At 37.3% G+C, this 23,345-nt stretch overlaps 2 protein-coding genes across 16 annotated transcripts in view; one reads left to right on the top strand and one right to left on the bottom strand.

The window, feature by feature from the left end:
- efr3ba (EFR3 homolog Ba (S. cerevisiae)) overlaps window positions 1–12,520 on the bottom strand; it is a 30,179-nt gene extending 17,659 nt beyond the window's left edge. For 3 of the 15 annotated variants that reach the window (XM_035532767.2, XM_027020126.3, XM_081721332.1), the window contains exons 1-11: window positions 12,273–12,519; window positions 7,753–7,829; window positions 7,195–7,322; window positions 6,676–6,826; window positions 5,079–5,200; window positions 4,425–4,574; window positions 3,317–3,442; window positions 2,849–2,927; window positions 2,318–2,453; window positions 1,807–1,968; window positions 1,528–1,639 (exon numbers count right to left, since the gene is read on the bottom strand). In XM_035532767.2, the coding sequence (XP_035388660.1) occupies window positions 1,528–1,639; window positions 1,807–1,968; window positions 2,318–2,453; window positions 2,849–2,927; window positions 3,317–3,442; window positions 4,425–4,574; window positions 5,079–5,200; window positions 6,676–6,826; window positions 7,195–7,322; window positions 7,753–7,829; window positions 12,273–12,366 (1,337 nt within the window). In that variant the 5' untranslated portion in view covers window positions 12,367–12,519. Of the gene's footprint in view, window positions 1–1,527; window positions 1,640–1,806; window positions 1,969–2,317; window positions 2,454–2,848; window positions 2,928–3,316; window positions 3,443–4,424; window positions 4,575–5,078; window positions 5,201–6,675; window positions 6,827–7,194; window positions 7,323–7,745; window positions 7,830–12,272 lie in introns of those variants that run through there. The other 12 variants (XM_035532768.2, XM_035532769.2, XM_035532771.2 and 9 more) reach the window with 10 other exon arrangements.
- Window positions 12,521–13,537: 1,017 nt separating this feature from the next.
- Window positions 13,538–20,155, top strand: dnajc27 (DnaJ (Hsp40) homolog, subfamily C, member 27). Its single transcript, XM_027020132.3, has 8 exons — window positions 13,538–14,081; window positions 14,551–14,633; window positions 14,918–14,987; window positions 15,273–15,437; window positions 15,608–15,730; window positions 16,343–16,503; window positions 17,733–17,861; window positions 18,582–20,155. Exons 1-8 carry the CDS (start codon window positions 13,995–13,997, stop codon window positions 18,589–18,591), a joined length of 828 nt encoding a protein of 275 aa, XP_026875933.2. The 5' UTR covers window positions 13,538–13,994; the 3' UTR covers window positions 18,592–20,155.
- Window positions 20,156–23,345: the final 3,190 nt, after the last annotated feature.

Here is a 23,345-nt window from a genome sequence, read left to right as displayed (position 1 = left end):
AGAAGTCCTCCCATTCTCTTGACAGGGACGAACAGGACAGTTGTCTCAGAAGTGACCGTTAGCACTGCAGTACAGGCACAATCCACTGGTGAATCGTCTGGCACGTTCTTCGGGGGTGAGGCGTGAGCAACTCACTTGCATCGGCTCAGGAACTTCACCGGCTCCGTCGTTAGAATCCTCCAGTACAAAAGTACAGGGGCGAGTTCTGTCTGGAGTCCTGGAGAAAGTCCAAGAGGAAACACGGTTTTCAACGTAGTCTCGCTCAAGCCACTGCCGGCGGTGACTGTACGGAATTCTTGGGCATAGTCAGCCACCATGCGCCTCCCTTGTCGTATCTCGCATGAAATAGTTTCGGGATCCCATCCACTTGCAGGATGATAGAAAACAGCCTTGAAAAGATTGTAGAATTCCATTTTTGACTGTAATGCTGGGTCCTGGCTATCCCAGAGGGTGGTTCCCCAAGCACCTGCCTCACCAGTCAGTAGTGCTAAAACAAATTGTACATGGTTCTTGTTGGTGATGAATTGTACGGCATAATAGGAGAAATACATGGAACATTACATCAGGAAGTTCTTGCATTGATCTGGAGCCATCGGATCGCTCTGGGACGGCCACGGGAATGCAATGAGTAACTGCGGTAGATGGTGAAGGAGTCACAGCAGTCACGGTAAGGATTAACTATGAAAGTCTGTGAATGCTTTTGCATAGCTCGGCCATGGAAACCTCCTGCTGAAAAGGCGAAGTATTCTGTAAAGAATGTACACACATAGAAGAAGATCCAGTTGCAGAGCAACCAAATTAATACATGCAGTAAGACAGGTAAGTGTCGTCGGGTCGGTCTGGGGTCGACACATGGGGTAGCATTCAGGAGGTGTCCAAGGGTCAGGCAGGAGATGAGGTCTAGAAAGCAAGCATGAGTCAATACCAGGAAAGCACACAGGATGAGGAAATGCTCAGTACGCCACATAGCAAAGCAATACTTCACAACTAGTATGTGGGGAGGAGAAGCTTATAAAGAGGTAGGAGATGAGGGGAATAGGAATCAGGTGTGTGCTAGAACTCCGGTGAGTCAGATCGGGGGTGTGTGCGAGTGGGCGTGGCTGTGCAGGGCTGATGGTTGTTCCTGGGGTTCGTAACAAGTGGTTGCTCCTGTTTCATATATAAACATCCTGCTTCTTTGTGTACTTCGCTACAGTTTTGAAGCTCTTTCTCCATCGCTCACTCTCATATATATATATATATATATATATATATACATAGGACAGTATATAGGAACATTCTAGCCAAGTAGCTTGCCCTCCATCTATACCATCAACTTTCTGAATCATGATGTCTTTTATTCTGTTTAATTTTAGCTTTCCTTTTCACTGTTGCCTTTACGTATTTGTCTTTCAGCCCCCCCCAACCCCCCCACCCCCACACACTATTCAAAAGGGAGGCAGTAAATGCAAGAATAAAAATGAAAATGAAAAATAAAAATGCTTTAAAATGTCTTAAGTGTTTATGTAGCATTAAGATACAGCCCACCCTGTGTTGGCTGACCCCAGAGCTGGATCCATCTCTGGCACAGGAAACTTGCCCATGATGAAAAGCATGACCTCTGAGCGCTGGTAGGTGGGCAAAGTGTTGGCAAACAAGCCTTCAGAGAAAGGGGACAAGCACATGGAAGTGCCATACAGAGTACCAAGTTCAAATATAAACCGCTCATGCATGATAGGAAGCCCACTAATTTTTGGGTGGGTTGAAAAACATATTTGAAATCAGTATGAAATCTTATAGGTCACTCTTGCACACACACTTCCTCACCTATGGTTTTGATGACAGCCTCCTGGAGCTGCCTTTCCTCACTGCCTTTGATGAGTTTGTTTCCTGCATTCGGGTAAGGCTCATAGGTACCAGTGAGCTCGTAGTCCACACTGAGCTGAAGCTGTCTCAATAGTATGTTAAACACCTCTAGCACAGTTGGCCCTGAAGAGAGCAAACATCTCCACTCAGCTCAAAGGAACATATACAATAACAAAAAAGGGCAAATCACAAATTTTATATGCAAACATTCTACATACACATGTACACGCATGTTCATTTATAGAACACTATTTATGGTTTGCTTTTGAGATTTACATGTTTTTTCTTTATTATTTTGCTATTGTGAATCCCAGAATGTGAATAATGACATTTTCAATTAAACTGTTTATACACAAGTTAACCAGTCACAACTAGACAATATGATGTAAATGAAGCAGGACTGAAACGTTTTTTTGTGTGTGTGTTTGTTAGAGGATTCTAGTCCCTCTAGTGGCAGAGTGGTGTTACCCACCAATAGAGCCACTGGCCTCTATGGCTGCTGCTTCAGAGATCACCTCCACTATCCCTTCCCTCACTGTCGCGGAGTTCTTACTGTTAGCGTCCAAATGTCCAAGTAGCAGCTGGATGACCAGGTGTGAGTGTTGGGACTGATAAGGAAAAAGGAACAATTTACTGTACTGTTACTGCTTCTCAGTGGCTTGCCTGATTTACACAAAAATGTAAAACAAAATGTAAACAAAATGTATAATATAAAACAAAAATAGAAAAACAATATTGCAAAAGGTGCATCGAAAATTTTATATACAACTGTAAGGAATCATAAGATGCAGTTCTTTAACCTGATTAATCAATGATTTGTGCAAAATTTGAGCAAAATATTGTACAACAGTTGTCTTCAGGGTAACAAAATAGTGTCCTGAAACAATCCAAACAGATCTTGCAAATGGCTGCCTTCCCCCACAGGTGTTCCATTGTGAGTTCTGAAACCTTTTATATGACAGGTAATCCACACCCATTTCAGAGAGTTAGGCATAAATCCTACCTGAATTGAGTACATGATGATTTTGAAACACTGCACTGCAAAGCTTTTGCCCTCCCACAGTGAATGATTATCAAGGTGCCTGGAAACATAAACAAGAAAATTAATTATTAGAATCCACACACGGGCAACACAGGAAAAGCAGTTCAGTGCACAATTATACAGGCACAGTCAGTATTTCTCTAAGACACACAGGGTTTTATGTTAACATGCTATATACAAGATTAGAGTATTATGCTAGATCATCTTTTCATAGCGGGTTGCATTTTTGACCAGTTGTTTTTATATTTTTACTATTAATTTATTTAATACTAAAAGTGTTAAGTATACATTAAACAGATTAAATGAAACAGAAAATTGATTATTTAAAGTGCACAAAAACTATTATCGGGATATGCTAATTCTTACAAATCAAATAGAAAATTGATTCTGCTTTGTATACTGTCCTCTTGTGGGACCTAGAACACTCACATGAGGACCGGTTTCACAGCATTTTTTATGTTGCCATAGGCAGCACGACCCAACAGTTCTCTGAAACACCTCTCAGTCAGCTCCACTGGGCTCTCCTTATCTTTCTCTGTGTGAGGTGAGGGAGACCTGCATAAGGAAACATGCACGCACGCACGCACACAGTTATTGTCCTTTAAATGCACATAGAATACAGAACAAATGGGCTACAGGTTTCACTTTTCCTTGTCAGATTTCTTTAATATCTTCAGTGCTGCAGGGCAGTATTTTGGTCCGAGCAATGTGCAATTTGCCCATTCTAACACAGTTGCGTTGACAGATTAGTTAAATAACAAGGCCTTCATGATTTAAAATGGGTTCATTAGAAACAGAAAAACATTAAAAATACACACTGCAGTTTACTTTTTTTAGGAACAAAGCATGTAAGAGTTAGTGAGAATGGGTTCCCTTATTTCTGCATCACTAAACATCTGTTGACTTTGGTCCTGGGATTGCTGATCATTGTGCAGACTCTGAATTCCTGTTTAACTAATTTGTTCTCACTAAATAATTTAAATACCTCTGCCAAATCTCTGTTAATTTCTTAAGGCCTATAAGCTACTGTTATGCTTTATAGCAAGTTAAAAGCAAAAACAACTTTATATATTATGTTTTATTAGTTTGCCATCCAGATGATGGGCTCCCCTCTGAGGGCTTCTTTGTGTTACTCTCAATGAGTTTTTCCATGCCATGGTCATGCTGGCTTGCTCATTAGGGGCCTGGACCTGGATTCTCAGTATGAGCTCTGTAAAGATGGTTTGTTACAACACTTGTTGTAAAAAGCACTATACATTTGAATTTAAATACATTGGAATTTAATTGAAAGTTGATGATTCGATTATCCACTTATGATTTCTTTCATATTAATTGATTCAGGGTGGAACTTCTGAAAACTCTCATGTGCTTTAAATTAGTATTTAATTTATAAGCATTGCATTCGGAGCCACATTGTTAAATTCACGAATCTTTTCATGGTGAGAAAGATGTATTAGCCACATCAGTAGCAATTAATGATTTACAATATTGTTTTTATTTTCTTGAGAAAATGTGTGTGTGTATGAGAGAGCAAGACCTCTCTGTTATCTCATCCTGCTGTAGGTTGAACAGTAATGATGGCACTATCTTGTCCATGTGCTGTGGATCCCAAATGTTCGCCTGCAACTCGTCTTTTACTGTCTTTCTTACCACACCCTGCAAACCTCTGATCCCTGCCATGCGAATCCTTACACACACACACACGCACGCACACACAAACACAAACACACACACAAACACAAACACAAACACAAAAACACACACACACAAACACACACACACACACACACACACATAGCAGCTGTGTAAGTATAGGCATACTCTTCATGCTTCCAAATTCACTTTGGACATATATTAAATACATTTTGTTTAACATTTCTATGCAAGATGATGCAAGTGCAAGAACAAAGAAAAAAAGGAAATATAGAAAAAGAATAGAGAAAGTTTAATTATTTTATATTATATTTTTGAGCTGACCCATGATATTACTTGTTAATCATAAAGGTGTCATATCAATAGCTTAATTTTCATTGAATCCAACAATCTAAGCCTGGTATCTCGATTTTATCTGAAAATTCTAGCATCGGTACCAATGAATGAAAGACACTAGTCTACATTTGCAAAATAGATCATTCTAAATGTTATTCATTCATTATAATGCTTAGTAATTTTGAGTGAGATTAACACTGACCTGGTGCGAGTGTCTGGATCTTCATAGCTGGAGTGGCACATCTCACTGAATCGGGAAACGAAGAGGTCGTAGCTACGGTGGTAAGATGGTGTGTCCTCCTCAATGTTGGCAAACTTCACAAACTTTAGAAATGAAGCAAACAAACAGAAATTATCCAATGTTGAACAGATAACATTTTGATTTTCTCATCTTTGTCAAAATTATACTGAAATCACAACCTGAGAGAAAATAACTTGGCTCTGCCATGTATTGTACTGACACTTTGGAACAAAACGTGCCTCAAATGTTTCAAAGAAGTATACAGTTGGTATATTAAATTAGGGGGAAAAATCTCATTCAGTTGTTTTCCTATAGACTTTACTAAGGAAGTAGTTTATATGTTTTCTAAAGACTTCTGAACCATTATATATATATATATATATATATATATATATATATATATATATATATATATATATATATATATATATATATATATATATATATAATGTTTTCATTAATAATAAAACAGCCTTTCCTCACAAAACATTGAAAATAATATATAAACACACACACTGGAAACATATCCAATCTTCTGTTACCAGGTCTTTAATGCAGATAAAAGGTAGTTTACTAATTGCTTCAAGACAGTGGCAAACGGGCAACTTCAGAAATCACTAATAGACTATGAATGATAAGGGACACAAAAATGTTTACATTATTGGGACATAATATGATCACATTTTCTTTTAATTTACTCCTTTGGGAGTTCATTAAGGGCTCAATCATGTCTGTAGTTCTCACACATTCATTCTTTAAAAATGTATACCATTCTCCAAATGTATGTCCATATTTAGAAAATATAGTTTTAAGTACAGGCGCATGTGACCTAGATCTGGGAAAAAAGATCTAATCTTTAAGCCTTTTAATTTCAGTCTCTATGAACAAACTCTACCGCTGGACGAACACTACTACTGGCTTGCACTGATGTCAAGTATAAACCTGTGGATGGAATCAACTTACGCACCACGTATGTTGCATTAGTAATCAAATTATTGGAATCACTTGCTCTTTAACTGCACCAATTAGGCTGCCATGCATTTTACAGTGAATTATATGTTCCAACACTGAGTGTGCGGATGGCATCACTAGAGCACTCTGAAGTCAGTAGACTGACTTGTGTAGGTTGTATCAACCTTTTCTTATTAACTTGGTTTTAAACGAAGGTCAGGTGTTAATTATTTGGATGGTTGTAGAATACGTTTAAACTGTAAATGTACTTATAAATACATACCTGCCTATATTCTAAAATAGACAAATCATGAAAAAGCCCCCTAGAAACAAGTTAACACAGGTTAAATAACTTCTGAGTACATAAAACTGATTGGAAAAAAAAATCATAACTCCTATTAAGCCTCTCTAGCCAGTTTGAATGACTCTTTCTCTCCATCTTGCCACATCATGTCCACCTAAACAATGCCTTATACACGCTTATCTAATTCCACAAAGGAACAATAGACAGGAAGCCTTCAATTAAGAAGCTTTCTGGACAAAACCAGTCACCATTTCAAGTGTTTTCCAAATCAAATCTCAACAAACATAAGGAAATGCCACTCACAGAGTTGGTGCCAAGGATCTGTAGATTGGGTTTGTCTGACTCTAGTAGTTGTCGCACCATGGTGAGGAAGCTTTCCACAAACAGGTTAATGCTCTGGCAGTGACAGGCCATTAATAGCTGATCCAGAGCCTCCATCGCAATGCACACATATCTGAAAAATATACATATCCTTGTTACATCTTTACTCCCAAAATATTATGATTAATCAGATTTAAAACAGAGTGCTTGCTTCTAACTAAAAGGTCTCTCTCATTTACTGGTTAAATACTTAATGTTGCAATAGATGAAAGTTTGCCGGCTGAAAGGGAAGGTGTGCTAACTTGTTTCCACATGCTTTCACTGTTAAACTAATTTATTTATTTATTTATTTGAAGTCTCAAAGTTTGAAGACATTCTATAGATGCAAGGCCAAATCAATGAATAAAATATCAGTAAGATCAATAAAACGGATCTGGATCTATAACATCAAAATATATGGACTTTGGCTTTTTCAGGCTATTTTTCATGTACTGGTTTTACCCATATCTGTGGCGGACCACATCTCTACAGAGTCTTTCTGACAGATAGGCACCAATGCGGTCCAGCTTCTCTGGTGCAGACAGGGCATAAAATATGAGCTTCTCCATGTTAGCTTTCACCAAACTGTCCTTCAGAGGAAGGAGAGAAATGTATATATATATTAAAAAATTATATTACTTTTTATTATTACAGTCACAACTTTTATATTATTACAGTCCATATTATACATATAACACCTTCAGATATATAATATATACAAAAAATCCCGGATATAAAATATAGCATAAAATACCTTGCTCTCAGGATCAAACAAAATGCAATTAAGCTAAGGACTAAATCTAATCAGGGAAAGAGTACAAGCAACTGCTGTAAAACAGCACTGCAGCCAATATATTTCACCAACACATAGGAAAGGCAGGGTTTTCTTACCATGAGAAGGCAAAAAGACAACATTATGTTGTAGACAATATGTTGGTACTAACTAACTTACAAGCATCAATCTTTGGGTAAAATATAGGTCAACTGAGAGTGGGCAGTTAAACAGTGATCACCTCTTACCTCTGGATCATCTGGAAATATGTTATCCACCAGCCTCTTGTACCGTGGTCTCAATGCACCACAGCACCCACAAACACCTAAGCCACACAAGACAGTCTGACTTGGGGATACAGTCACTGGAAAGATGACCCTAATACAATCTGGAGAAATATAGCCACTGGAAAGATGACCTTAATATAATCTGGAGAAATGCTCTGCATTCATGCTCAAAAGAAGTCAAAAGTCATTTTCTTGCTGTGGCTCTACATTGATTGAGAGTTTATGTAATTACATTGTGCACAGAGCTTATTTATTGCCCCAGCACATTAAATCAATAAGGCCATAAAAGTGAAATTTTGTAAGTGATCAGGAATGTTTAGGAAATTTCTGAAACTTTGAGAGCCCTGCGGCTTTTTGCAAGAACTATGGCATATTGAAGTCACCTCAAGGTTGTTACATCTGTAAACTGCGCCAGTTAACCGAGTCAGTCATTGCTAAGCAACAGACCACACCCAGCCCACCTGCCTTCACCTGAATACTAACTGTGTCCACCTGTTTTCAATCACAACCTTCCTATATGCGGTCCTCTCTGTCATTGCAAATCATTATTTTGCTTTGTTTTCAGATTGTTTTTTATCTCTGCCCATGACCTTCCTGTCTGCTTGTTTTTGTTTTGTTGCACTACTGCCTGGTACCTAGTTGCCGGTTTCTGTTTTTTATGCTGTTAACTGGAATTAAACTTCCATTTGGATGCTCCCCTTTCCTGTTTTGATATGGCAGAGGAAATGATGATAAATTGTATGATGGCCTGAAGGTATATTAGGGTAATCTCCAGTGTGACAAACACACTGGCCTTTGGAAAATGAAAAAATCCACAGTTAGGCTAAGCTGCTCTAAAAGATACATACATCTGTATATACAAGTGCACACTCCTCCCCCAACCACCTGTCTCTATGTGTCCAAATGATTACATTGGCAGGAGCCCTGGGAGGGGAAGAGCTGTTGATTCCAATGCCATGTCTTCACAATAGAGTAAAAAAAACAGAACAGGCTGAGTGATTAAGCAGCCTGCTTCTCCCACACCAACCTGCCATTAGTGTCTCAATAATTAAAAACATCAACTATACCGTATCAAACAGGTATCATCCTTTACAGGTTTACAAGCATTTCTTTTTTACAGTGAAATGGCAAATTAAATTACACCACAAAATTCTTCAATTCCCTTTGGATTATTCCCTTCATTTATTCCCCCTCATTTACTCTGAGGTTCACCATAGACTACACCTCTACTGCAGCCTAGTTTAGCAGGATTCAGGATAGGTTTCATGCGAAAATAACTTCCATCATGACTCATAACCATGCATTTTGATCAAGGTCAATATAATTGCTTATAGTAAATCATAGCTTTCTGCCAAGCACCTAGTCCAAATAAACTGCATGACTGGCAATCATGTTTGATTGGCAGGCTTTGCAGTGTATGACAGAGCTGTATGAAAGGGGGCAGGAGCCTGAGTCATGGCTTTGGCTGCCAGCACGTGTTTTCAACAGCATGACATGACATTCTGTACTGTTAAACTGCAAACAGTCTGGGCAAAAGAAGTGAAAAGTGATAACTTTCAGCACCCACTCTTCCAATGAGGCTTCCACTATAACGCCCCTCCCCCCCTCTCTTTCTTTCCCACTCTACCTCATCCCTCTTTCTCTTGTTCTATTCCAGAATATTTGCTAGGTAATATTTTTGCAACTGTTATAAACAGTTAGTAGTAAAATTACCTTGCATCTCTTGCTCAGGCAAGTAAGGTTAGTCATTTATATAAAACAACCCTAACATTATCTTTACGAGAATTTGTGGTATTTAAGACATTTATGGTTGTTCCAGAAAATGTCCAATAAATCATTGCCCTGATTTTAAACTATGACCGTGTTATATCTTATAACTGATAATTATACCTACTACCTTGCTAATAGTGGCTTATATTTGTAAGTCCTGAGCAGATACAATTTTTATATTTGGCAAAGAGAGTTGATGATCATCATCATCATATTATTATTATTATTGTTGTTGTTGTTGTTGTTCTTGTTAATAATAATAATAATAATAAGATGATGATCTTTGTATCAATTTATTTAATTCAGTTAATATTACTAAGAGCACTTTCTGTTCTTGATCATGAATGTGTACCTGTTTCCATGCCTCTTATGAGCAAGCCAAACAACAGCAGCAAGGAAAAACTCACAAAGAGGAAGAAACTTTGAAAGGAATCAAGGCTCAGAAGGGGAACTCATGGTTCAAACCTCCACTGGTCCAAACCAGACAGAAAACTAATGGCATATTAGTTCAATGGTTCAAGCTGCTTTTCATTCTAACTTTAACTTGCCTGTAAGAATATCTTATAAGCCTTAAGGAATGACTAACACATATTTGGCAGAGCTACTCAGATTATTCAGTGAGAACCAATTAGTAGTTATAATATGAATTTGTACCATAAACAACTAAACATAGGAGAACCTATGGTGGTGGTGACACACTTCACTAAAAGTGAATTGGATCAGGCACACTCAGGAGTTGATTCAGGAAGGTGCTTTAACTTATTTACTATAGAAGAGGCCACAATATGTACAACAAGTAGTAGCATACAACATGAAGCTATTTGAATTGAACCAAATTTAGCCACCAGATTTATGCAAGATTAGCTAACTGTTTAATTATGGTTCCAGATTTGCTTGCTCATGAAAACACTTTAAGAGTATGATTAAGTGTGATTAAGGTTAAGGCGCCTAAGATTCACACTAATGTAGATTATGGCCTAATTTCTTAAAAGCAACATAAGGCATTCTAAAAGCAACCACACGGTGTTCTAATTGCGCTAACAATTAATCGACTATGCAAAAACAAAGTCTGTGATCAGAGTCATGCTGTAATCACAAAAGACATGCAAGCTAACCTCAGAGACTGGTAGCTCAGTGGTTAAGGTACTTAACTAAAACTCAGAGGCTTGCCAATTCAAGCCCCACCAATGCTAAGTTCCACTGTTAGCCCTTTAAGCAAGGCCTTTAACCTTCAGTTGCTCAAGTTGTGTTCACTCAGAATCTAAAGTGTAAATCACTTTGGATACAAGATTCAGCTAAATGCTATAAATGGAAATAAGGGAAGCTGTGCAATCTCACAGCATTGTTTAATGTTACTGCTGCCAACAACAGAAGCTGGGAAGCCTGTCATATCTAATCTCTGTTGGCTCCATACTCTGAAATATCTCTCTCTCTTTATCTATCTATCTGTCCAGCTGCCTCTCTCTCTCTCTCTCTCTCTCTCTCTCTCTCTCTCTCTCTCTCTCTCTCTCTCTCTCTCTCTCTCTCTCTCTTTGCCTCTATTACCTTTGCCCTTCATTCTCTCTTTAACACGCATGCTATTATTTTCTATTGCCCCTGATGCATTTGCCCAAAATAACAACTGCCCAAACAATAAACCAAGTAGAACAAATGTCCCCTCAGACTTATGCAAGATTCTTGAAATAGTGTCTAATTTTAGCATGTTTCCTCTCATATATATGGTATTCATCTAAATTTGTCCCAAAACAAACATTATATTAAACTCAAAGTACTCAAACTTTTATTGAGGGCCACTGCAGAAAATAGTGAAGAAAAGAGCAGAAGAAAAGTTATTCAGACTCAGACCTTGAATGTTATTAATATATTGGTTATATTTTCTAATGTTTTTTCTTCTGTCAGCTTTCTTGTCAAGATCATCTTTAGTGTGGTACAAAAGCACAATGCCAAGATTATTTCTAATGGGGAGATAATCTACCAAATATAATGTTCTATTAATGGATACATTTTTGAAAGTATAGGCTAGAGTAAATATATGACTAGATTTAATCTTTAGGAAATCCATCCCTTTCACAATGTCCTGTACTAATGTAATAAAAAAAAGCAATGCAACACCTAAGTCCCCCAAAGGCATAGGGAAGTTTTAATTCATCTGATCTGATCACCAGAAATGTCTTATAAATGTGTTCAATCTCACATGTTGGAGACACGGCCGCTCTCATGTTTCAGAGGAATTTCCACAGTGGGATTTTAGAATCTGACACTGACAGCCTACAGTTTCTTGTTAATGTTAACATCTGCATCCGGAATTAGGTAATATGCTATACTGCCTAGGTGTATGTAAGGGAGACTATACAAATATAAATATACATTTATAGTAATACACACATAAATGTTTGTGATCATATATTAAAGACAGCGAGTTAAACATTACTCATAATGATTTTAATATCTAACTATTAAAGATTCATATCAATCAAAATATGATCTCATTCCATGGTGCATAAAAGAATAGAATCTAGAAGAGATGTATGTAATCTGTTGCTTTAGCATCTTTCTGGACTCTTGTACAACCACATGAAAATCTGAATGTTCACTGCACAAATACATGAGGAATCACTGCCAGCAAAATGTATACATACACACACACACACACACACACACACACACACACACACATGCACACATCCTACAAGATTAACGCCAACCCTTACCGTACATTGATGGAAACATTGAAAAATTCCCTATTCTTTGCAGGAAGTGACTTTTCCCTCTGTCAGTCACAGCCAGAGAAACACACACACACATTCACACATGCTCAGTCTTCCTCACTCTCTCTCTCTCTCTCCCTCATGCACACACACACACACACACACACACACACACACACACACACACACATGCTTACTCAGAGCACATGTGACCAATCTCAAATGACCTTGGATTTTCCCAGCAACTCCACACACACACAACTCCACTCTCTCTGAGGAGCACAGACAGTTTAATACATAGACACACACGCGCGCACACACACACACACACACACACACACACACACACACACACACACACACACACACACACACACACATGGACATATTCTAAAGACACCCCCCCTCTTCACTGCTAATAATGACAAAACCCTTGACTGCTTATGTGAAGCAAAGAGAAAGAAGGAGCGGAAATGAGGGAACGAGGGATGCAATGATGCAGATAGAGAAGCAGATGGGAGAAGACAAATATCAGTCAAACAGGAAACTCACGCTAATTAATTGTTCTCCCATTCTAGATGTTAGATTTATTTTTACCTACTTTTTTTCACTTCTGAACCTTTTTATTTTCCAATTTCATATGACCATAGTTATTTATATAGCTAATGTTTTAGTTTTTTTTTGTTAGTCTTTTATCAATTAATTTACGCATGTCTATTATCTTATTGTGCAGTACCAATCTTGCTTATTATGGTATTTTAAATGAAAATCACTTATATGTATTTGTGCTTGCGTTATTAAATTGCATTGAAATCAAATAGAAGGTACTTGTAACGGTACTCTAAATCCCTTTCAGAAGACTTTATGCTGAATTACTTACAGCACCGTTATAGAGCCCCAGTCGCCTGTGCCAGTGAAATGGACAGGTGTATACGGTTATAGATTCAGGACTTTCCGGGTCAAAACTATCCATTTTGCTGGAGCAAAAATTGTATGTTACACTATAAAATTCTAACAATTTTATGGCAATTATAAAACATTATTAGCTTAAAAGCTTGTATGTATACCTAACAGTTCCGTTCAAATTCAATAGATTTATCTATCTATTTCTTTCTTTATTTATTTTTATTTGTCGAATGTGTTACCACCTCTTGTTAGAAGTTCATTTGTTAATGTTACTATATGAACGTTCTGCTGTATGTCTAAATTTGCATTTGCGTTTGCAGTTGTTTTATCATTTTAATAGTCTTCTGTAGTCATATTACAATTTAAAAGGCACGGTTTTTAAATATTACAGTGCAGTGAATCAGTTTGGGCAAATCTAAGAATTAAAAATATGTTGTCCAGCTAGCTACGTAACTAGGCTGTTAGCTATATTCATGAAACAGAAGCTGGGCATTATTTTTCTCTTTTTGTGAAATGAACGTTGTTGCTGACAGAATAGATGGAAAGTGTTACAGCTAAAAGCAATGTGGATATTTTAATAATTTTAATTGGCTCCCAAAAAATGTAGTGTACTGTCGTTAGACTTGGCGAAAGAGGAATGCATGTCAGTACTTTAGCAGCTAGCTAGCCAGCCCGGCCCCTTATTTTCAGCTAGCTGGCTATATACATATATGCTATAGCCATAGCCACCGAATGTTAATGGTTCATAGTGGCTGTGCTGGCTGCGCATTTGATAGATTAATGTAAAAAATTTTGCGGCATTGATGGTCTATATTGGAAATGGATACGAATGTACAGAAAAGGAGGGAGAGCAAAAAATCTCTGCGGGTTAAGGTTATCAGTCTTGGGAATGCAGAGGTTGGGAAGGTGGGTAAACTCTAGCTTTTCGGCTTAGAAATGCAGTTAGCTAACTAACGTTTGTCATCCACTTATATGTCTGGTTAGCAGTAATTCTTCGCTACAAAGACACATTAAAGGTCGTATTGATAATATGTAACTAGCTAGCTAGTTTATAATGTTAGCTAGCTGCGTAATCTACTAGCTATGTATTCTCATATTTTACCTGGTAGTATTGGACCTCCTCTCTCTCTCCCTAAAATCAAGATGTTATAGCTGTTTAATATTCTTTTGATTTTATCAAAATATCAGTCCCCTGATATAAAGTTTATTTCATCCCTATGCATATTCTTGACCAAAATATAATGTTGTGGGTTCATATTTGTACGTTTGTAAACTTTAGAGTTTGAAGTCTTTAGACGTTTTTGTTTTGAAAACTTCAAAAAAAGGTATGTTCTTTTATGTTATTATTTTTTATTTATTTATTTATTTTTTGCAGAGTTGCATCATTAAACGGTACTGTGAGAAGAGATTTGTACCCAAATATCTCGCCACAATTGGGATAGATTATGGAGTAACCAAGTAAGTAATGTGTTTTATATGAAGACACTGAATGAGTTTAGGTTTTAGTTCACTACAGCGGCATTGACTGTGGCTTGGCAAATAATGGCAGTCAATCAAGTAACAAATTCAGCAAACTGCTATCCTAAGTCTCAAATCCTAAGCTATCCTAAGTCTCAAACCGTAGTTGAGTAACTTGAGTGTTAAGTACAACAAGTGATATGCCTAGTTAATGTGTACAGTCAAATGGATGCTATCATGCATTTACACCCAAAATATTTTTTTTCTTCCCCTCCCCACACAAGGGTTCAAGTGCGGGACAGGGAAATAAAAGTCAACATTTTTGACATGGCTGGACATCCATTCTTTTATGAGGTATTGATGTACTACTTTTTTTCTGGGGGAAGATATTTTTAATGTTGTTTTTCCTCCATGATAATTTTATCAGAATATGCCTGCATAGGCAAATAGTATTACTCTACTAAAAGGTAATTGAGTACATAACTTTGGTTGTGGCACTGAAAGCTTGTCTTAGTGTTTACAAAACTAATCAATACATTTCAGTAATATAAGATAATTATTTCTAGAACTTATTTCTAAAACTGAATTTTCGCATTATGATATCAATGGAATGCATAATGGTATATTGTGATTCTGCAGGTGCGTAATGAGTTCTATAAGGACTCACAGGGGGTGATCCTGGTATATGATGTTGGTCTGCGAGAGAGTTTTGATGCCCTTGACAGTTGGCTCACGGAGATGAAGCAAGAGATGGGTTCTCAAGCCAACATGGAGAGCATAATTTTTGTTGTTTGTGCCAACAAGGTCAACTTTACTTTTCTGTTACAACTGTTCTGGATTATTTTTATTTTTTAATGATGAACTGTTTCATATGTAGTTGCATTGTGTGTGATATGTAAGCATCCACACCAACTTTCCTTTAAGTCTCTATGAATGTTTTAGATAGATACGAGTACTGTCATTTTCTCTTGCAGGTTGATTTGACTAAACGACGTGTGGTGGATGAGAGTGAAGGCCGGTTGTGGGCAGAGAGCAGAGGTTTCCACTACTTTGAGACATCTGCTCAGAGTGGTGAAGGCATCAGTGAAATGTTCCAGGTTTGTATTCGGACATGCTCATTCTCTTATGACAACAGCATGCCGGTGTCACAGCTGGTTCTCGAAAACCAGAGATGCATTAATTTCTTCAAAGTTATATAATTGAAACTGGCAGTTTGTGACAGTTGTATGGATATGAGTATTAACCATACTATATGAGTAATAATATTTTGTTTTGATTTCATGTCATGTGAGGATTTAAAATTGGACCATAAGTGAAAATTACAGTCCAGAATTGTGCCAGTAATGGCTGATCTTCTAGCTACTTTGCAGCGGTGAACCTATAAAGGATGTGTCAGACATTTTTCTTTACTTTTACCACTCAGTAGAATAAACACATTTACAGTTGTAACAACTAAACTACATTCTGTTTGCACCTTTGCCTTGCAGATGAATCTTGTGCATCAACATGACAGCTGCATGTCTATGGAGGCAAAAGTTCTGCAATTAACATAATCAAGCTGAATTTTTGACTGACCATTAACGTTCCATATATGCATTTAATTCAACAGCACTTTTGGCAGCATCTTTGGTATCCCAATTAACTGAATAATAATTAATAATAAAGAATTTTGAGTTTTTTGTTTTTTTGTTTTTTTGGTACTTCAACAGGCCTTTTTCTCCTCTATAACCGATATGTGTGAGAATGGAGGGAAGAGGCCGACCCCAGAAGTAAGCATAGGCTTCACGAAAGAACAGGCTGACACCATACGACGTATCCGCAACAGCAAAGACAGCTGGGACATGCTGGGTGTTAAGCCTGGGGCAACAAGGTAAGAGTATAGTTACCAAAGTTATCAGAACCAGTTGTTTTTTGGCTTTATAGCTTCAATTAATTAAAGGTTTAGCTACCTAACCAGCGTGGAATCTTTATGATGTCTGTTGCCTAACATGCCATACATAATCCGGTGCACATATTTTATTTGGGTGGCGAACCACAGTAGTGAAACTGATGTAGCAGAGGCTTGATGGTATATATTGATGGTATATATTGCACTGGTGTGGACGTATCATGAACATTGTTCATGCTGTCAGCGTCAGTGTCGTATCTGCTTTCAAAGTCTGCCAGCCAATCATATCAAACCAACAATATTCCCATGGCCAGAAAGTTACCAATAGTAAATAGTGGGAGCATGGCTAACACACAATTATGCATTTAAAAAAAGGCTATTATTGCTAACTGTGCACATATGAGGTGCTTCTAATATGTTACGCTTTCTAATTGTGTGATGAGTGTATTTCTTGATGACCCAAATTAATTCTGTAATTCTGTGTTTTAAATTGTTAGTTTATGGTGAGTTCTTTTTGCTGTACTGCTAAACCCAACCCCTACATCATTATAGTGTAGAATTAAATAGTGGGCCAATGAAGGACGCATTCTCTTTTTCAGGCCTTATGATCTTCTCAGGGAAGTGAGTCATTAGTCTCTATTGTGATTAATTTCTTTGAGTTTTTAGAGATAAAACCAGAGCTTGACCATTTTTAGGTGAGACTATTATTTAAGTCTGGCTGCGCTTTCTTTTTTTTTTCTTTCTTCTTTTTTTTTTTTTTTTTATTCTTTTTTTAAATTTTTTTTACAGGATTTAGTTTCCCAGATGAGACTGTCTGGCTCCCCTTTAGATATTATTCTTATTCTTTTTTGTTTTTTGTTTTTTAAGTAGGCTTTGAGTAAAGGGGTTTACAGGTTTACTCATTGTTAATTTGTCTTTACCCACAGGAAAGTTACCCAGTAGCTTTAAATATGCAGTGGTTTTGCCTCTCCTAAAAAGCTCTTTTTGCCTCTTTATAAAGCATAATCTGAATCCTGGAGTACTCTGTATATTTTAGGTTTAAGTCCATATTCTGTTCAGATCTTTAAGGTCATCGTCAGACTTTTAATTGCTCCTCATACTAGGCTGAAGTTAAAGGGTCAATGTGCTTTTGCAGTTGTCACTTCAAGGCTTCTGTTTAGTGAAATATTGGAAATTGGGTCTGATAGTAAATATGTTGTTTTTGATCACAGGGAGGAAGTCAACAAGGCATACAGGAAGCTGGCAGTGCTACTGCACCCAGACAAGTGTGTGGCACCTGGCAGCGAAGATGCCTTTAAAGCAGTGGTGAATGCTCGTACCTCCCTGCTTAAGAATATCAAGTAGGAATATATGCAAATGGACACACACACTTGTGGAGATATGAGTCTTTCGTTGGCTTTAGCAAAATACATTTTTCTTTTTGGGCAGGATTTATGTGCTTATTATACATATATTATCAAACCCTTTTTAAGAATGTACATGTTGGTAGATATTTATTAATATTTGGATTAAACTAAATCATAATAAACTCAAATGTAGCAAGCATCTTTTCATCCAAGAATAAGAGATATCAAACAGTCGTGGTTTACAGTTACCAGCTCGTCATCTGATAGATGTGTTGCTGTTTGCTATAAATGAATCAATATCATATTGCTGCTATTACATGGAGAGCTGCTGCTTCATACTTCAAGGCTAAAGTCAACATCAAATATATTTATATAGCACTTTTCACAACAGCCGTTATAACAAAGCAGCTTTACATGTGTCCGAGTCCAAGCACCCAGTGAGCAAGCCAAGGGCAACAGTGGCAAGGAAAAACTCCCTAGAGCACGAGGAAGAAACCTTGAGAGGAACCAACACTCAATGAGGGGGACCCCTCCTCCTCTAATCAACAAATGTGTTTCTCCTACATATGTCAGTGACAAGGAACATATCTGAATCCCTTAGGATCATAATTTAATTTATATCAGTGAGGAGTTAGCTAAGGAATGGATAAACAATATAATGTTATATTGTACGTTTTTCCGTCTGTCAGGACTTAACTCTAATCCATTCCTCAGGCCACACTAGACCCACCTTTCATTGCTGTGGTCATTGTACCTGATTATCTCAGTTTGATGGACATAAATGGAAGACTGCGGGATCTCAATGTTTGGTATCATCTATCCCTGCAGTTGAACTATACAGCTATGCATATAAGTTTGTCTTTTAACAAATTTGCTCCTTTATTTCATTTAAATCTTGTGTAATTATGGCAATCACGTCTTTGATGTTTAACCCCTTGATTCTTCTCATATGAAAACACCTGAATCAGCTTTCTCTTTTCACAGCACAATGTATAATATTAACTTATTAACTATAGGAAACTGTTATAGCAGACAAACTTGTTTAAACTTTAAAGTATTAAACTTGTTTTTGCACATAAATGTAATTTCCTCTTGTGCTGTTTATTATACTCATGGCACAAAGTGACGTATTGAAATTGTGGTGCCAAGAGTCATTCTTTATTCTTTAAGAATTAAATGACAAGGTATGAAATGTTACAATACAATATGTTTTGTGTTAATAAAAACATGTTTAATTGAATGCCTATTTGGTTGGATAGGCTAATATATAAAATTCATTTGCGCAGCTAATAATCAGAAAGTATTAAATCATTTGTTATACCATAATATATATTATCATGATATGAATTTTCACCCATATCTTACAGCCCTTACCTTGAGAGCTGAAAAAGACTAAACATGATAAAGCTACAATCAGTGTACTTAAGCTTGTTGTAGAAAGCTGTAATTGTGCCTATCTGTCTACCTATTTTCATCTCTTTCTTTTAATAGTAGACCATTTATTTGCTAATATGTACTATTAATAGCAGGTAGTAGCAATGTTCTTTTCTTTAGATATTAATTGGCTGTTAAAATGTGCTGGTTGTAGCTTTAATCATGAATGTCATAAATGTATGCTGATATGCCAACACTGGTAATTCTAAAAATGTTAATATGTAAATTTACATGTAGGTTATCATTGCGTGTATAATATCTTGCATGAAACTTCAGGACTATTTTTATATGAATTGTGAGACATTAGCTATATACATTAGATATAATCCTATAATCTGAGTATTCATGTGCAATGTAACTATATATTTTTACAGTATATTTATCTTCATATATGTACCTTTTATTTTGTAAAATATACATTTTCATAAACATATTTGAGCTATTTGTGGGAACTGGATATTGTATTTTGCCTTGTTGGAGTGTCTATTGGATATTGTATGTTACATTGTTGGAGTTTTTATTATTTTCTTGTTCCTGTTTACCATGTTTAGCATTTTCACCTGTTTTTGGTGGTTACAGATGCTTCATTAGCTACTAGTTTATGCTTCTGTAGCTCTTGACAAAGTTTAACTGAACTCAGTTTAACATGTGTAGGCCTTTCTTTCGTTCATGTTTAATGTGACAAATGATTAGTAAGAAGCATGAGGAGACAGCATGCTTAAATGTTGTTGGTCAAACAGAACTAGACAATGAATTCTTGTCACTACTCCATCAGAGTAAGTTTGTAAGTCACTTTTCTCTTTGGGTTTTGTACTGTAGTAATAATAATAATAATAATAACAACAACAAAAAGACTTTGGGTGTTTCCTTTTTATTTCAAAACACTGAACATTGAGACACATCCGAAGTTGTTTCTTCAGTAATACACCAGAATGTTTAATTCAGGTTTGACACCAAGTCTATTTTGATTGCCCAAATAAGAGAAATTAAAACATCAGGTTTCCTCTAATATAGAAGTAAATTCGATCCATTTTTATCTTTATCATTCCCCTTTATTGTGTAGGAATGTTACAGATATCACAGTTACTTTCTGACCTGGATAACATTATTAGAAAATGGCCAGATTAGCCAGGAGTATTTTATCCAGTTTACACCCCATATTCCTTGCATTAGCTGTTCAGTCAGAACATCGTCAGAAGTCAGCAAATCACATTAAGCTAGCAAAAAAAGTTACCCTACCCCTGTATATGGCTCTATGCTTAATAAATTCAGAGCAATAATAACACTTTACTATACTGAAGATGGATAATACATCATAATTGAATACAGGTGTGTGCACATACAAGTGATAGTGTATTGAATCTTGGTCTCTGTTCATCCTTGTATAGCTATCATAAAGGCAAGCCACTTATTTTGATATGCCATTCCTCATTTAAAGGCTGGTTAGGTATATGGGATAAGCACTTGCCAGCCTGTAACTGTCTTCCAAAGGGTGAGGAAGGTTTTTCAGAAAATATGTTCAGGGCTCAGAACGCCACTGCTTACTACAAGTCAATCACAGAAGAATTGCAGACCATACTTAGTATACATGGATAGAAGTGATCTGAGGTGATATAGACAGTGTTTATTGTTTACACAGCTAGACTAATCATCCCTATGGTGATGTTTTAAAGAGGTACAGAGGATATAACTACTGACAAGGGAATGTTGGACATTGTTGTCTCTGGATTCCATCTCATGGATGCACTATACATGGATAAGAAGGACATGCATACTTGCAGTACTTTTGGCAAGCGAGAGATGTATCAAGATGTTCACATCACTTCTACACACAAAATAATGACTGATGCCTACATTGATTAATTTAATCATTACATAACTTTGCGCAGCATTGTTGGACACCACAAACGGCATTCGTCAGCTGCCCATATCCACTGTCTTCAGGAATTGACTGCTACACAGAAATTCATCGACTCCATCAGTGATGCTGACTTCTTCCTCAGCTGGGGCACCACTGTGCTAGGGATGTTCCTTCCAACTCTTCACCACACATTTAAACGCCCTCACATGGAGCGCCTCTATCAAGCAGTACTCCACGGCTCAGTATCGCACCTCCCTGGTGGTCACCAAAAAAACATATATTTACCATGCACCTCATCATCTTCATTTACCTGGTTGTGGCTCCTGAGATGGTGGATTCACAGTGAGGATGGCTAGTCAGGATTTTCATGGCAATTGGAGTAGTTCTATGTAGTTCTCACCTATACTAGGTTTTCACCATGTCACGACAGTACCTCCAGTATGCAGGCTTGGCCAGCTGGTTGTCCCAAACTGTACAGGCTGTGGGTTGGCTAATGTACAGGCTGGAGAAGTACCACTCCTAGTATGTGCACTTCACATTTTTTTTACCATGTACACCCTGCTACCTTTGCCTCTGCTCTGGTCCATCTGCATCAACATTCTTACTACATCCCTGAATCTGCTGTTTGAGGCACTCATGAAAGTGCCAATGACCCTGCCATAGAAAGGTAGTGAGACTGTAATGGCCCGAGTGAGTCCGGGGGCAGCGCAGGATGCACAGACTCCCTTGACAGAGACAGATGTTTATTGACAGAAGTTTATTGACAGATGGCACTCACGTATAACACAAATACCGAACACGAACAAGGGCACAAACAAAGTCAACATGAACAAAGGCAATGGCCGACAGTGATGCCCAGGGGTTTAAATACATAAACACAGAACATCACTTAACTAGGTGCAGGTGTGTGCAAACATGTAGGCGTGATTACACTCAAGACAAAACAAGAAACTCCCACAGTACTCGGTGGGCTGTTCCACGTGACATGCGAGAGGGAGCGTTCCATGACAGAGGCGTTCTCTCTTTCCCTTTTAGGAGAGATTTAACTGTGTCCAGGGATCCCTAGCCTAACATGTCACTATGAGTTTTAGAAGCTTTTTTATAGGTTTGTAAATCAGTAGCAAACCTGGGTCAAAGATGTATTTAAAGTGGATTATAAAGTGTTTCCCAGTACGTATAGATAGCTGTGTCACATTGTTTAAAGCACTGGGCTGTGGGTCCTGAAACACCTCCTTATTGCTGCTTTCATCCTAAACTCTTTACCTTTTAGATCAGTGGCGAAAAGGATATTTATAGTGGTGGGGTACAATGAAGGAATAAAAAGCTTATTTGTATATGTTTGTTCTTGAAGGAATGCTATTGTCCTTAAGTAGCTATTTGTTTTGAAAAATACACTTTATACACTGTTCACTGACAGGTTCATAACCCAGTATCATCTTCCTAGACATGTTTTAGTAAGCTTATCATCTTCCTAGACATGTGCCTGTGCAACAAGCTAACATCTAACATCAAGTTTGGAGAGAACACACTGTCTTGTTCTACATGCAAATTATAGTTGAATGGTTGAAAAGTGATTTAGAAATGTCACAGGTGTAATTACATGTGTATATTCATTTGTACACTCATTTTTATATATCATCCACACATGCAGAGCAGCAAATGTAGTGCAACATTCATGTTCATTTTATAAATGCAGCCCCTGGTTTCCATCAGATTTATAGCACGTGGTAGCATTAAGTAATCACAATGGATTAAACAGCCTGCTTTTATAAAGGAAAAGTACTAAGAAAAAAATATAATACATCTTTGTTTTTGTGGCATCAGACTTGTCTATTGAATATTCTAGGCAGTATGGACAGCTGTACTTTGGGGTTTGTCTTATGTATCTTCCAGTGTTGGCTATATATGGTACTGTATGTATTTTAGGGATGCTAGTGGCTAGGAATAGGTTGGGTGTTTTGTGACAGTTAGGCACCTGAGATTGAAATGACTTAACCTCTCTCATGCATGAAAATGCTGGGGATTTAAATAAAAAGCACTGGAACCTTTGATCTCAGTTTTAATCTGATTATGTTTTACTTTGACATTTTAACTCATAAGCTTCACATCTTCCACTATTATGATTTTGTTTCAGTTGCTGGAGAATGGTCTGTTGTACTTGGGGGGTGAACACTGGAGGACCA

The sequence above is a fragment of the Electrophorus electricus genome, chromosome 10 (assembly GCF_041902795.1).
Source record: "Electrophorus electricus isolate QZ-2024a chromosome 10, ASM4190279v1, whole genome shotgun sequence".
Lineage (NCBI taxonomy): Eukaryota > Metazoa > Chordata > Actinopteri > Gymnotiformes > Gymnotidae > Electrophorus > Electrophorus electricus.
Note: the sequence above shows the minus strand (reverse complement) of the source record. Positions and strands in the feature narration are given on the sequence as shown.

Bases quoted from the DNA above. Each gene is read 5' to 3' on its own strand.
- dnajc27 (XM_027020132.3), top strand. From the start codon at position 13,995: ATGGATACGAATGTACAGAAAAGGAGGGAGAGCAAAAAATCTCTGCGG. The intron at 14,988-15,272 runs GTATTGATGTAC...GTGATTCTGCAG, and splicing joins GACATCCATTCTTTTATGAG to GTGCGTAATGAGTTCTATAA. The intron at 15,731-16,342 runs GTTTGTATTCGG...GTACTTCAACAG, and splicing joins GCATCAGTGAAATGTTCCAG to GCCTTTTTCTCCTCTATAAC.